At 54.9% G+C, this 12,990-nt stretch overlaps 4 protein-coding genes across 4 annotated transcripts; 2 read left to right on the forward strand and 2 right to left on the reverse strand.

Annotated features, from left to right (window-relative positions):
• Positions 1 to 1,122: 1,122 nt before the first annotated feature.
• IE81DRAFT_319802 (DNA/RNA polymerase) lies at positions 1,123 to 6,090 on the forward strand. The gene is made up of 5 exons (XM_025512836.1): positions 1,123 to 2,196; positions 2,350 to 2,677; positions 2,753 to 5,398; positions 5,491 to 5,868; positions 5,942 to 6,090. The coding sequence occupies exons 1-5, from the start codon at positions 1,541 to 1,543 to the stop codon at positions 5,963 to 5,965; spliced, it is 4,032 nt and encodes a 1,343-aa protein (XP_025373113.1). The 5' UTR covers positions 1,123 to 1,540; the 3' UTR covers positions 5,966 to 6,090.
• A 174-nt stretch (positions 6,091 to 6,264) lies between these two features.
• On the reverse strand, positions 6,265 to 8,905 carry IE81DRAFT_357144 (hypothetical protein; the record flags this gene model as incomplete). Its single annotated transcript, XM_025516687.1, has 4 exons — positions 7,805 to 8,905; positions 7,358 to 7,727; positions 6,806 to 7,277; positions 6,265 to 6,729 (listed from the first exon to the last, which is right to left on the reverse strand). Exons 1-4 carry the CDS (start codon positions 8,631 to 8,633, stop codon positions 6,265 to 6,267), a joined length of 2,136 nt encoding a protein of 711 aa, XP_025373114.1. The 5' UTR covers positions 8,634 to 8,905.
• Positions 8,906 to 9,126: 221 nt separating this feature from the next.
• Positions 9,127 to 11,878, forward strand: IE81DRAFT_319805 (signal recognition particle protein). The gene is made up of 8 exons (XM_025512837.1): positions 9,127 to 9,551; positions 9,625 to 10,178; positions 10,248 to 10,499; positions 10,567 to 10,903; positions 10,985 to 10,996; positions 11,073 to 11,216; positions 11,299 to 11,353; positions 11,427 to 11,878. The coding sequence occupies exons 1-8, from the start codon at positions 9,300 to 9,302 to the stop codon at positions 11,675 to 11,677; spliced, it is 1,857 nt and encodes a 618-aa protein (XP_025373115.1). The 5' UTR covers positions 9,127 to 9,299; the 3' UTR covers positions 11,678 to 11,878.
• A 255-nt stretch (positions 11,879 to 12,133) lies between these two features.
• On the reverse strand, positions 12,134 to 12,421 carry IE81DRAFT_284994 (barwin-like endoglucanase; the record flags this gene model as incomplete). Its single annotated transcript, XM_025511612.1, has 1 exon — positions 12,134 to 12,421. A coding segment is annotated over one exon (288 nt), but the record flags the coding sequence as incomplete, so codon positions are not given.
• Positions 12,422 to 12,990: the final 569 nt, after the last annotated feature.

The raw sequence follows: 12,990 nt of genomic DNA on the forward strand, positions 1-12,990 counted from the left end.
CAAGCTATGCCGGCAAAGGCCAAGCCCAATGCAGGCTCAAGGGTCGCACCGTTATCGAAAAGCGACGGAATCTTCTTGTCCCAACTCGGCTTTACAAACGCCGGTATCGCCAGGCGATCGATCGCCTCGAAATTTCAGTCGAAGATGGACCAGACTTCTCAGCCTTATGGCAGCTCGTTTGGCAAAATGCAGAGCATGGCGAGCAAAGGATCGAAGCCGAGCAAGGAACAGAAAGGCAGCAAAGCTCTGTAAATTGTGCAAGTCAAAGGAAGCTAGCCCGTGAGTGCTGGCAGCAGCTCGAGGGCAAGGGAATGGCTAGATTGGCTGGACGTGAGCTATGTGGCATGCCCAGTACTGACGCTTGCAGCGACGCATGTGGATGAATAGGTCCCAAGGGAATGGACACAGCTAGCCGGCAGGATGCCAGCATTTCTTCTTTGCTGGCTACCGACATTCCTCAGAAGCGGATGAGATCCAGTCTGGATACAAGGTTTTTTCCAATCCTTTGACGGGGGACGAACTTGACCACTGAATGGCGCTCAGCGCCATCGCCACACAGAATCAACAAGCCTCGAGGTCAACGATGAGTCGTGAGTAGTGACGTCCCTGATCACAATGGCCAAAAGAAAGAATGGCGCACCGCTCCTTGCTTGCCTGTGCCATCACGAAGCACGTTTTCCGGCCGCCAATCAAGAATCGTGAATTGTGATCCTGGCGTCTTTTGGTAGTCGACCCTGCTTCCCCAGCAGTCGCTTTGAGAGTCTGACTCAAGACTCTTGCATCCCCAGTCAAGAATGTTTCGCGAGATGAAATACAATCAGAATGCAACAATCACCCAATCAAGCATCAAAGGTCCGGATTAAATCGAAGTTCAAGATGCAAATTGTTGTGATTCATGACGTGAATTCAGAAAGGAAGTGCCTAAACCCTGGCTGATGCAGAGCACGTGACCTCCTTCGCTGGTGGTCGCGTGGTGAATTAAAATTCTTCTCGTGCGAGAGGATTTCGATATGAGGCGAAGAGAATTGACGGATTCTTACCTACGTACATGCATGCGCTGCTGTAGAGGGACGGCAGCCTCAGCAGATCGACTTCTTGCCTTTGTCTCTCGCGCAGCTCGCATGCGTCACTACTACTTGCACTGCGATTGTCTTCACAAGGCATCTGTCTCAATCTCATCGTCTTCGCATAAACACTGGCGTTTGTACTTGCACACAACCTGTTGGACGGCACCACCTTTGCCTTCGGTCATCAGCATTACAATCTCCATCCGCCACTGCAACCAGCCAAATTTCGACCTTCGCCACTCAGACTGTAGTTGCCCGTTCTGCGCATGATCCGTACTCTCTGCTGAGCTGCACGGTTCTCCGCTTTTCTATACCACCACATCCTCTCCTTCTGTTGACAGCCCGACTAGGCGCGAGGTACAGTCATCATGCTCGCGAGGCAACGACTGCTGCGTCGATGTTCTGAGCGGGTTTGTCGAGCACCGACATGCAACCAATTGCAGGCAGGCACGTCCAGAAGCGTCTCGCTGGGAATGGCCCAGAGCGCCCAATCATTTGTGACGCAGAGTCGTCGCATTCACTCCAGTGCCGAAGCGTTGGCGCCACCTGCTGACGGTTCAGCTCAGGCAGGCTCGCATCGTTCATCGCAATCGCAACCATTCTTGGATCTGAGACCCTTCGCCCAAAAGTCCACCACCCGCTTGCCCACTCCCCTTCCAGGCTACCTCAATGACCGTTATAACGCAGCACTCAGGCTCCGTGCCAAAGGAACTGCGGGGGGCGATCCCGAGCTGGATAGAGCGACGCTCAAGGCGCTCAGGGAGCACAATCAGTATTTCATACCGAGCAGCAACTTGGAAAATCTGGGCGTGCTGGAAGCGTGCATCGCGTCCGGCTTGATCGAACGAGGGGCGAAGCTGTTCGAGGATATGCGCATCACGGACGATGTCAAGTTGGATGGCGATGATAGTCGCGGTCCAGCTCAGCGGTCTTCCACTCTGGACATCGGCCTCTACAACACTATGCTGAGCTCCTATCTCGACAAGGCCTGCAAGGTAGACAGCCGCGAAGAGCAATCTCGATGGGCTTCGACCGCCCTCGCATTGTTCACAGATATACACACCGGCTCGCGTGGCGCTCCTGCCCCAAACGCCGCTACGTATGCCGCTACGCTGCACGGCTTTGCCTTGTGAGTGCATGTTCTAGCAGCGAGGTCTGACGGGCGACTGGAAGCAGTCGAGCAATGGTCATGAGAGGGGGAACTTCGCCTGCCTGTGCCAGACGTCTGCACAGATCTGCATCAATTGATAGTCTTCTTCTCTGCTTCTTGACCGACCAACAGGGTTGCTCGAGGAGGGCCACAAACGCGCAGACCGGATGTGGTCGAGGTGCTGCGCTCTGCACGTAGCTCCAGGATACCCCTGAGCGACATCTTCAGTCCAGCCATGTTTGCACATGTGGCTCTCAACTGGAGCTCCACAGACTCTTTGACGCCTTCTGATGCCATCAATGTCCTGGTTTCGATCGCCAGCTCACACGGCGAGGAGAGCATCGTTGAAGAGCTGCTTCAGCTCCGTGACCAGCTGGACGGCGATGACAGTGGGCAACATCTGGCAGAAGACGCTTCAAGACGCGATCCCAATCTCGAGGAGCTGGAACCAACGCGTTCTGTGAGTAATTGGCTTGCCCCCCTTCCCCAGCTTTGAAGCTTCGCGTTTGCTCACGTTTTAGCGCCTCTAACACAGCCCTCGAAAGATGCGGAGGGAGATCAGAACGACATTCTCTTCAACCTCCGTCTCCTAAAAGAAAATCTGTCGGCAGTGAGCGAGGCCAGAGCCCGCCACTCGAGCGCACTCGCGCGCCAGAGGTGGCTCGAGGAAAGCGCTTTCGAATCTGCGAGGAAGCGATTGGAGCATGCGGCACAACAATTGGAAGAGCTGGGTCTGAGTCACACTTCCAAGCTAAAACAGCGAACGCTTCAAGCGTGGATGTGGTCCTGGTACCAAGAACTCTCAAAGGTAATCGAAGAAGACCTTACCCGTATAGAGAAGAATCTCAAGAAATCGTCGACCAAGAGGGCACGGAGAAAGTCTGAGGGCGAGACTGCTCTCACAGAGGAAGACGTAGCTGCGAGAGCGCCTGAACGAGGGTTCATCTCGTCGAACAGAGTCTCCGTTCCTAGCCTTGAGCTTACCATGCTCCCCTTTCTGCGCACTCTACCGGTCAAGAAGCTGGCGCTGATCCCCATCCTGGAGATCATGCGCATGCAAAGTGGCACGCAAGCCTTCGATGGCATGAAGACTACCCGCGTCTTGTTGTCCGTTGGTCGCGCCATCGAGCACGAATACTTCAGCGAGCGTCGTCAAAAGTACAATCGATTACGGCAGCGTCATGGCGCCGAAGATTATAAACCTATTTCGGAGGATGCGTTGGCAGAGACACAGTGGTCGCAGCAGACGAGAGCACGCGTGGGCAGCTACTTGGTCCAGCATCTGATGCAGGTCGCTAAAGTGCCTCGCTCCGCTCGAGACAGGAATGGTCGGCTGTGGGAAGAAAGTCAGCCTGCATTCTATGCGGCGTACCAGTACGTTGCTGGCAAAAAGCTCGGCGTCATTCGACTAAACGATGCGCTGCTGGAGAGGCTGGACAAGGACTCGATCGCGGACAGCGTACATCCCAGACATCTTCCCATGCTCGTGCCGCCACGGCCCTGGACGCATCACAATGATGGAGGCTACCTCCACTCGCGCAGCTACGCAATGCGTTTCAAAGACAGCGCCGAGCAAGCCGAGTATTTCAGGGAGGCGGACGAGCGGCAAGAACTGAGCGTCCTGCTGGCAGGTTTGGACGCACTTGGTCAAACTGCGTGGCGCATCAACGAGTCCATCTTCGAAGCCGTGACTAAAGTTTGGAACTCTGGCGAGGCAATTGCGGACATTCCGCCCGCTGCACATCCGCTTCCTGAGCCTGAGAAACCCGACAATTACGACTCTACCGACATGTCAGCCAAAAAGGAGTACATTTGGAAGTTGAAGACTTGGAATGCTCAGCGCTCCAACCTTCACTCCCAAAGATGCGATGTCAATTACAAACTCGAAATAGCCAGAGCCTTTATTGGAGAGAGATTCTACTTTCCCCACAACATGGACTTCCGTGGTCGAGCATACCCTATACCACCGCTCTTTAATCACATCGGCAACGACTTGTGCCGTGGTCTGCTCCTATTTGACATCGCCAAGCCTCTTGGTAAGCAGGGCTTGCGCTGGCTGCGCATTCATTTAGCCAACGTTTACGGATACGACAAGGCCAACTTCCTGGAGCGCGAGCAATTTGCTCTCGAGCACGAGAAGGAGATCCGCGCTGCGGCCAATGATCCGCTGAGCGAAGAAGGCAAATGGTGGCGAAACGCCGACGATCCCTGGCAGTGTTTGGCGGCGTGCATCGAGCTTGTCAAAGCGTACGACAATCCAGATGGGCCCGAAGCGTTCGAAAGTCGTCTGCCCGTACATCAAGACGGAACTTGCAATGGACTGCAGCATTACGCGGCGCTGGGTGGTGACCTGCAAGGAGCTCAGCAGGTCAACCTGTCCGGCGGTGAGCGGCCATCTGACGTTTACACTGGTGTTGCGACCCTGGTCATGAAGCAAATCGACCGCGATGCTGCCGATCCCACAAGTCCTCATCAACATCTAGCTCAGATGCTGCAGGGCAAGGTCACCCGCAAGGTGGTCAAGCAAACTGTGATGACCACCGTATACGGGGTCACCTTCATCGGCGCAAAGAACCAGATTCACAAGCAATTGGCGGATAGGAACGACACGCCGATCTCCCATCGATATGCCTGTGCAACTTATCTGGCTTCAGGGGTGCTCGCATGCATTGGCGATCTCTTCAAGGGCGCCGAGTCTATTCAACACTGGCTGACACAGAGCGCCAAGTTGATTGCTCGAAGCATTCCACCCTACCGGGTCAAGTCCGCTGCGATCGACCCCAAAGACGTCACTACGTCGAAGCGCCAAATGAAGGAGCAAATGACAGCGGTCATTTGGTCAACGCCCCTCAACTTGCCGGTCGTCCAGCCGTACCGAAAGCTGGAAAAGAAGCAGGTGTCGACATCGATGCAAAGCGTCTTCATCACCGATCCCAACAGAGCTTCGGAAGTGCATCCCGCCAAGCAAGCCAGCGCCTTCCCGCCAAACTTCATTCATTCTCTGGACGCCACACACATGTTCCTCACTGCACTGGAGTGCTCCACGCGCGACCTGGTCTTTGCGAGCGTGCACGACTCTTACTGGACTCATGCTTGCGACATTGACACGATGAGCGACATTATTCGCGATACCTTTGTCAGATTACATTCCAGTGACATTCTGCCAAAGCTGCGCGAAGATGTGAGTCAAAGGCATTTTACCGGCGATTTGACGCACCTTTGTGCTCTTGTGGATGACTAACAAAAGGAACTCGTTTTTCTCATTCTTTCCAGTTCTTGTCTCGGTATGCCGGCTACATGGTGCCAATTCAGGATTACAGGCAACTGATGAGGACCAAAGGCTCAAAAAGTCTGGGCGAGAGCCGTAAAAAAGACACAGTCTCTGCACTAGGGGTCACAGCGACCAGCAAGACTGCAGACGTCACTTCGGCCGTCTCAGATGCCATCGACACGACAGATGCGGAGCTTGACGCTGATGTTCCAGAAGATGGAGCGGCAGACTCGGAAGTCGTCGAGAAAGCAGAGAGCGATAGCGAGCTGGAGGAATCGCAGCCCGAGACGAGCAGCGAGCAGTCGTCGGGCTTTTTGGCTCTTGCCGACATCTTGCCTCCTCTGCCGCAAAAGGGTGCTTTTGACGTCAACGAAATTAGGGTACGTGGCTAAGGGCTTGTAAAGGCGCGGAAAGTGATCGGCCGCTCATTTCATTCAACTCGTCTTCACACAGCGCTCCTTGTATTTCTTCTCATAAGCTGACAGCGGATCTTGCAGCCACATTGATGTAATCTAGATTTTGCAATCAATCCGGCTCGAACGATGCACTGAAGGCGCTCACTGCGAGGCACGACAATGTTCATACACGTGCTAGTTTGGAAGCATTTATTCTGCCGGTCAAGGATCGTTGCGCCGCATTGAGCCAAAGCGCACAGGGGCGAGTTCTTCACAAGTCTTTATGACTCTCATTTGGCATCCTGCTATGAACCCTTGGCAAGGAACGAGCGTCGCACAAGATCCGCTTAAGGTGAACTGCTCACTGATACTTACGCTCTATCAGAGCTTGCCTTGCCCCTTGAGGTATCGCGCGAGTTCTCTGTAGAGCTCCACCTGATCCTCTGCGCTGAGACGAGTGACGACGGTCTCCATGACGGATCCCAATCCCACGCGATGCTCTCTGATGAGGGAGGTGTAGTAGACGTAGCTGAAGAGGCCCATCAGGAATTGACAATCGAACCTGTCAGTCAAACCTCCGTGACCCGGGATGACCGATGAGAAGTCCTTGGCGTTGATGGATCGCTTGAACGCCGATGCGTAGAAGCCTCCAAAGGGCGCGACCAGCGAGGCGAAGGCGGCAATGACCAAGGAGTGAAGCTGGAAAGGAGTGTAAGAGATCGCATCGATGTGGATAATTTGAGAAACGGCCTTTGGAAGATCAATTGCGGACCAGAGGAAGACTGGGTTCGGATCGCACTGCACGTTGCCAAATGCATTCATGCCCAGAGATGTCGCAGGGCAAATCTATTGTCGAGGAGCAAAGACAATCATTTAGCATGCTCGCGTGCCGCGGCGGAGTCGATCTGACAGTTCCACCCACCATGTAAGGGAACTGCTGGAAAATAGTGGCCCATCCAACCGCAAAGAATTCCGTGACGATCAGGGCACCCACAAAGCCTTCGACAGTCTTTTTGGGCGACAAGCTGATGAGGGGCGTTTTGCCGAACAGCATTCCGCAGACGTACGCAAAGACATCGTTGCATACGACGCAGCTGACAGGCAGGAAGAACCAGATCATGCCTTCCAAGATGTTGTTGACGATGAAGTGACTCGAGTAGACGGTGAGCAGCAAGCTCATGTGCACCCACGAAAACAGACCAATTTGGTGCTTGAGGTTGTCGCGCTTCAAACCCAGCACAAAGGCGAGGAATCCGATTGTATAGAGCATGAAGGAAAGGAAGCGATGATGACGGGCAAAAGGAATGAAGTAGGCGTCGACGAAGACGATGTGCTTGAAGTAGTAGATCAGCGATTCTCCGTACAAGAAGTAGTTGGAGACTGCAAAGAAGTACCTGAAAGAGCATGGAAGGAGTGGATTCAGCAATGCGTTTCGAGCTCGATGTGATCTTGAAAGAGATTCAATCCAGCTCACCAGCTGAGTGAGTGGCTCCATGCATCCTCTCTTCTCGTGTTCTCGACTTCATCCTCGGTATCGCTCGGTGCGGCAGATCCTTCTCTGCTAGGCGCCTGGCTGTTCGGTTTATATGGTCCCTTTTTGGGCGGTCCTCCAGTCATGCTAGGTCGACCTGGCATGTTGAACAGAGCTGTCACCTCCCCATAGACGAGGACTTGAATGACCAGGACCAGAAGGATGACGTAAACATGGCCAACGCAAAGGAGAGCTGATAGTGTGGGGTACGCAAGAAATAAGCGGTCAGCGGGCGTGTTGAGGCTTCTGGCATTCTGGGCCGGTACATGGATAGCCTCGCGTGCAAGTCGCATCGCACGCGAGCGCTCTTGATCTTGAGAACGAATCACGAAGCACAATACGCAGCCCGCACCCCTCATCCCTTGCCGCTCCCGCGCGCCCCAGACTCACTCAAGAAGCCGCCAATCATGATGAATGTAAAGAAGGTCCGCTCATACACCTTCTTCCAGTAAGCCTTTCTCTCCTCTGCCTCTTTCTCTTTGTCAACCTCTGAGTTCTTGTCAGGTAGAGTGACGGCTTTCTCATTCGAGGTCTTCGTGGAAGATTTTGGGATCAAGGTTGCTTTGGGCAAGCTACCAACGTCGTTTGCGGATGATTTGATGGGTGAGTCGTTTTGCGAGGCGAGAGCGGCAGATGCGGCCGCAGGACCTGGGGATGGTCTCTCTGGTGTCAGTGTCGTCCCTGAAAGCAATGTGGTTCCTTTGAGGGGATGAGCCGCGTCGCCGTTGGTGCCAGCCGCGTGAGTCGACTCGATCTCGACCACGACGTTGGAGTCGTCGTGCTTGCCAGCAGCGCTATTCACTGCTTGTGAGATCGTGGCGGGCACAGCTGCAGCGACATCTTTGAGATCTGCTGACTCTTCAGCTGCAGCCGCAGTGGCGTTTGCGCTGGCAGCAGGAGTAGCGCTTCCAGCGGACTTTTTGCCCCTCGAACCCTTCTTGGAGCTTGAGACAGGGGGCGTGGAAGAGGCGGGAGGGGCAGGTGAAGGGCTTGGGGAGCTGCTGGCAGCGCTGGCCTTTGCAGCCTTTCTAGCTGCTCCTCTCGTCACTGGAGGGCTGGCAGTGACGGATCTTGCCTGACTGGCACGCGAACCGTCTCGATCTCGCGATGCTTGTTCCTCGTCGGACGAGCTGGCCACCTCTTCGTTGTCCGACTCCTCATTTCTCAACGCATCGAACAAGCCCGGAGAGGCGAAGCGGGATGTTTGGCGGGGAGGCATGGCGTGCGAGCGAGCGTGCCACGTGTCGAACTAGCTGTAGGGTTGATGTTTAAGAGCAAAGTTGTTCGCCGGCGAAGGCTGTTTGTGTGTGTTGTATGTATGCGACTTTCTTCGCCAGCCGCTGCCGTCTTACTCGTGGTGACTTGCTCGTTCCTCCGCTCTGATCATGACTGGCTGCAGGCTGCATGCGTATCTTCGCGCCTTCTTGGCCCCCCAATCGAATCTTCAAACACAGTCACAATCAAAATTGAATTTGAATCACGAAGGGCAAAAGACCAGCAATAATAATAATAAGCGACCGTTGCCAAGTCACAGCTAGTCTTGAGTGCAAGCGACGGGGCTGCGCGCGCTGTGCGAATCACGCAGCGATCGAGCTGTGTCGACCGCCAAAGCAGCTTCTGGGTCACGTGTTAAGGGACCACACAAGTGTTCGAGGCCTGGCAGCAACTTGCGTGGTCATCTGTAGCTGCAGTCGTGAGTAGTGCGACTGCCATCATTCCAAAGTGTTTGACCCCACCCCATCCCCATCCTCTGGCCTCCTCGACGATACCCCAGCTTCTGCTACTGCTTCTCCTTCGACCTTGCAGATCCGTTTGGAAAGGCCACTCGTTCTGGGCCATACGCCCAACACGCTGAACAAGCGCGCCCCTTGACCGTTTCTTAAAGATGGTGTTGGCCGATCTAGGTAGACGCATCAACGCTGCGCTATCCGACCTCAACAAAACACCGCTCGTCGACAATGCGGCCATCGATGCGCTTCTCAAGAGCGTCTGCTCCGCGCTGCTGGAGGCTGATGTTAATGTCAGGCTCGTCTCTCAAATGAGGGACAGCGTCAAAGGGAGCGTGAAGGAGCAGTTGAACGAATCTGGCAAAGCTGAGAGGCTCAGCGAGCCTCAAAGAAGAAATGTGGTGCAAAAGGTGAGTGCAGAGGATGCAGCTCATCGCTACACACCGTTCTTGTTCTTCTGACTGTGCTGTGTCGCAAGAAAAGGCCATCTTCGATCACCTGGTCGGTCTCGTCGACCCCGGCACAGAGCTATGGGCGCCAAAGAAGGGCAAGCAGAACGTCATCATGTTTGTCGGTCTGCAAGGAAGCGGCAAGACGACATCTGTGACGAAGCTAGGTTCCTACTACAGCAAGAGGGGCTTCAAGGTCGGGCTCGTGTGTGCTGACACGTTCCGCGCAGGGGCTTTTGATCAGCTCAAGCAGAACGCTTCAAAGGCAGGCATTCCCTTTTACGGTTCCTACACCGAGACCGATCCCGTCACCATTGCTGGGGCAGGTGTAGACTCCTTCAAGCAAGGCAAATTTGATGTCATTATCGTCGATACCAGCGGCAGGCATCGGCAAGAGACGGAATTGTTCAACGAAATGGTTGAAATTGGTCAACGCGTCAAGCCGGATCAGACCATCATGGTCGTAGATGCAAGCATAGGTCAAGCTGCCGAAACTCAGGCCAAAGCTTTCAAGGAAGCTGCAGACTTTGGTGGGATATTTGTGACCAAGCTCGACGGTCATGCCAAAGGCGGAGGTGCCATCTCTGCGTGAGTTGCATGCAGTCAAAGCAGGCGCTTGTGGAACCGCTGGGCTAACGCGCAGATTCCTTCCCATAGTGTCGCTGCGACTAAGACGCCTATTCTGTTCATAGGTCTTGGTGAACACGTTGGTGATCTTGAGGTCTTCAGACCACAGCCTTTCATTTCGAAGATGCTCGGCATGGGTGACATGACTGGCCTTATGGAAAAAGTACAGGAAGTGCAGATGGCCAATCCAGACAGACAAAAGGAGATGCTAAAGAAGATTGAAGAGGGAGGCACCTTTTCCATTCGAGACTGGCGCGAGCAGATTGGCAACATCATGAAGATGTGAGTCGTGTCTGGAGCGATGCGTGCTCGCACCCCCCTCCGGCTGACTTGGATTACATGTCCGCAGGGGGCCGCTGTCCAAGATTGCGGGCATGATCCCTGGCCTCGGACAAATGATGTCTGGTGCAGGCGGAGATGAAGAAGCTGGGTCCAAGATGAAGCGCATGATGTTCCTGACGGATTCCATGACAGCTCAAGAATTGGATTCGGATGGTAGCATCTTCTATTCTCCTGTTCGACCCAAGAAACCCCCAGGTGCAGAGAAGGCTCTTGAAAAGCCCGGAGAGAGCAGTGCGAATGCAGACGGCAAGAAGAAGAGCAAGGAAAAGGTTCCTGTGCGCATGAACGCCAGAGCTAGGAGAGTCGCGAAGGGGAGCGGCACGAGCGTTAGAGAGGTCGAAGAGGTAAGTGGCTTACCGACAAAGTCCAGGACTTTCCATGCTTACTCATTGAGTTGCTACTCGGCTTGCACCTTCACCGCACAGTTCCTAATGCAGGTGCGTATGACTGAGTGTATCGTCTGTCTCTTGTCCACGTGTTGAATGCCTGGCGCGCTTTTCTCCCATTGTGCAGTACCGCATGGTCCGCAACCTCGTCAAACAGATGGGCGGCAAGCAAGGCTGGCTTAAGCAGATGCAGGGTGGTGGAAGAGGCAGGGGAGGCGCCCCGCCTCAGCTCCCACCCGGAATGTCGAGAGATAAGATCATGGAGATGCAGGTGCGCACTCGAGCATGTTCGCCCTAGATTGGCACGCTAGCATACCTCATTCGACTGACCTCGCTTGACCACCGTCCACCAGAACATGCTCCCTCCGGACGTCAAAGCTCAATTGCGCCAACCAGGCGGTCGAGAGCGTAAGTCGAAGTCCGCAATTTGCAGCGCATTGCTGGTTCCACTGCTCAACACATTCCGCATCGCCATACACAGGTCTTCTCCAGCAACTCTCGTCTGGACAGATACCGCCTGGAATGGAGAACCTCCCGGGTATGGGCGGAGCAGGTGGTGGGCTTGGAGCATTAGGAGGAATGGGTGGCTTGGGTGGCATGATGCAGCAAATGATGGGTGGCGGCGGCGGTGGTCCGGGTGGCGCAGGTGGTATGGCTGGTATGCAGCAAATGATGCAGCAGATGATGGGTGGGATGGGCGGTGCTGGAAGAGGCGCACCCCCAAGGCGGTGATGATGATGATCTCGAATCGGAGCTCAGACTGCACTGCATGCATCCTCTCAATCGTGCCTCTCATTGACTATTGTTTGCCTGCGCTGGGCGAGGCCCACCAAGGGGGCCTGTGCTGCGCCTGACTCACGTTGAGCGAGACTACGCTCTCCATGGAACATTCAGCGTGACGCAACAATTGCAGCCAACCCTGCAACAAGCTGCGCTTGGTGAGTGCAGACGTTTGTGGAACGGCCCTCTAGTGGAATCCTCATCAAGCTACTCAAGCCGCCGCCTGACCGAGTGAAGATGTGGCCAAGTGAGCACAGAAACACAGGGCAGGGGGCATGTCGTCACATGGCATTAATTGTCTCATCATGATTATAGTAGTACAGCTTGGATGAATTTCGACGAGAAGGCACAAAGCGTTGGAGCGGGGCGATGGCATGAGTAGCGCAAGACGTTGAGATTGGAGCAGACTTAATTGGCAAAGTTCCACTCAATGTCCACCTGTCCTTCCTCTTTCGTGGCGATCTTGGCAAATGCTCCCTTGCTGAGGTCGAGGGAAGTGCTGGTTGTGCAAGTAGGGCACTCGTCGGCAACGGTAGCAGTGACCGTCTGTCCCTTGCCGCCCTTTCTGGTGATCTTGACTTTGCGACCGCAGTGCTTTCCTCCCGCATACATTGCAGAAGGCAACGCGATGATTAGCGCTTCCTCCGAGTTGACCTTTCCGCAAGCACCCGCCACGCCCTTTTGAAGATAGTAGGTGGCGTGCGCGTTGCCGTACCTCTTCTGCAGCTGAGCCCGAGGCTTGTAGCTCCGATTGGATGCTGAGCCTGACGGCCCACGCCGTCTTTGGGGGTTTTGACAGTCCGGGTCGTTTCGGTGTTCGGGCAGCGCGCAGACAGCGTCTTGGTAGACTTGTTCCGGACTCTCTTCGCGCCTGCTAGCCGGCTTGTGGCAGTCCGGATCATCCTTGTGCTCCGGCAGAGCGCAGACACCATCCTGGTAGACCTGTTCGGGGCTCTTTGCGCTACTGCTAGCCTTGTGGCAGTCCGGGTCATTCTTGTGCTCGGGCAAAGCGCAAACAGCGTCTTGATACACCTGTTCAGGGCTGCCCTCCCGACGGTCTACCTCTCTGCCGTAGATGAGGGGGCCTCTGGAGGAGAGCTCCGGAAGATAGCCCACAGTGCTGGAGAGCTCGGAGGTCGATGGGATAGGAGCCGACGCGACGAAAGCTGCGCCAGCAACGGCGGCAATGACAATCGCAGAGAGTGAGGGCTTGAACATCATCTTGCCTGAACAGACGGGTAATTTAGTCGACTGGAAGGATTGGG

The sequence above is a fragment of the Ceraceosorus guamensis genome (genome assembly GCF_003144195.1).
Source record: "Ceraceosorus guamensis strain MCA 4658 unplaced genomic scaffold IE81scaffold_3, whole genome shotgun sequence".
Classification (NCBI taxonomy): domain Eukaryota; kingdom Fungi; phylum Basidiomycota; class Exobasidiomycetes; order Ceraceosorales; family Ceraceosoraceae; genus Ceraceosorus; species Ceraceosorus guamensis.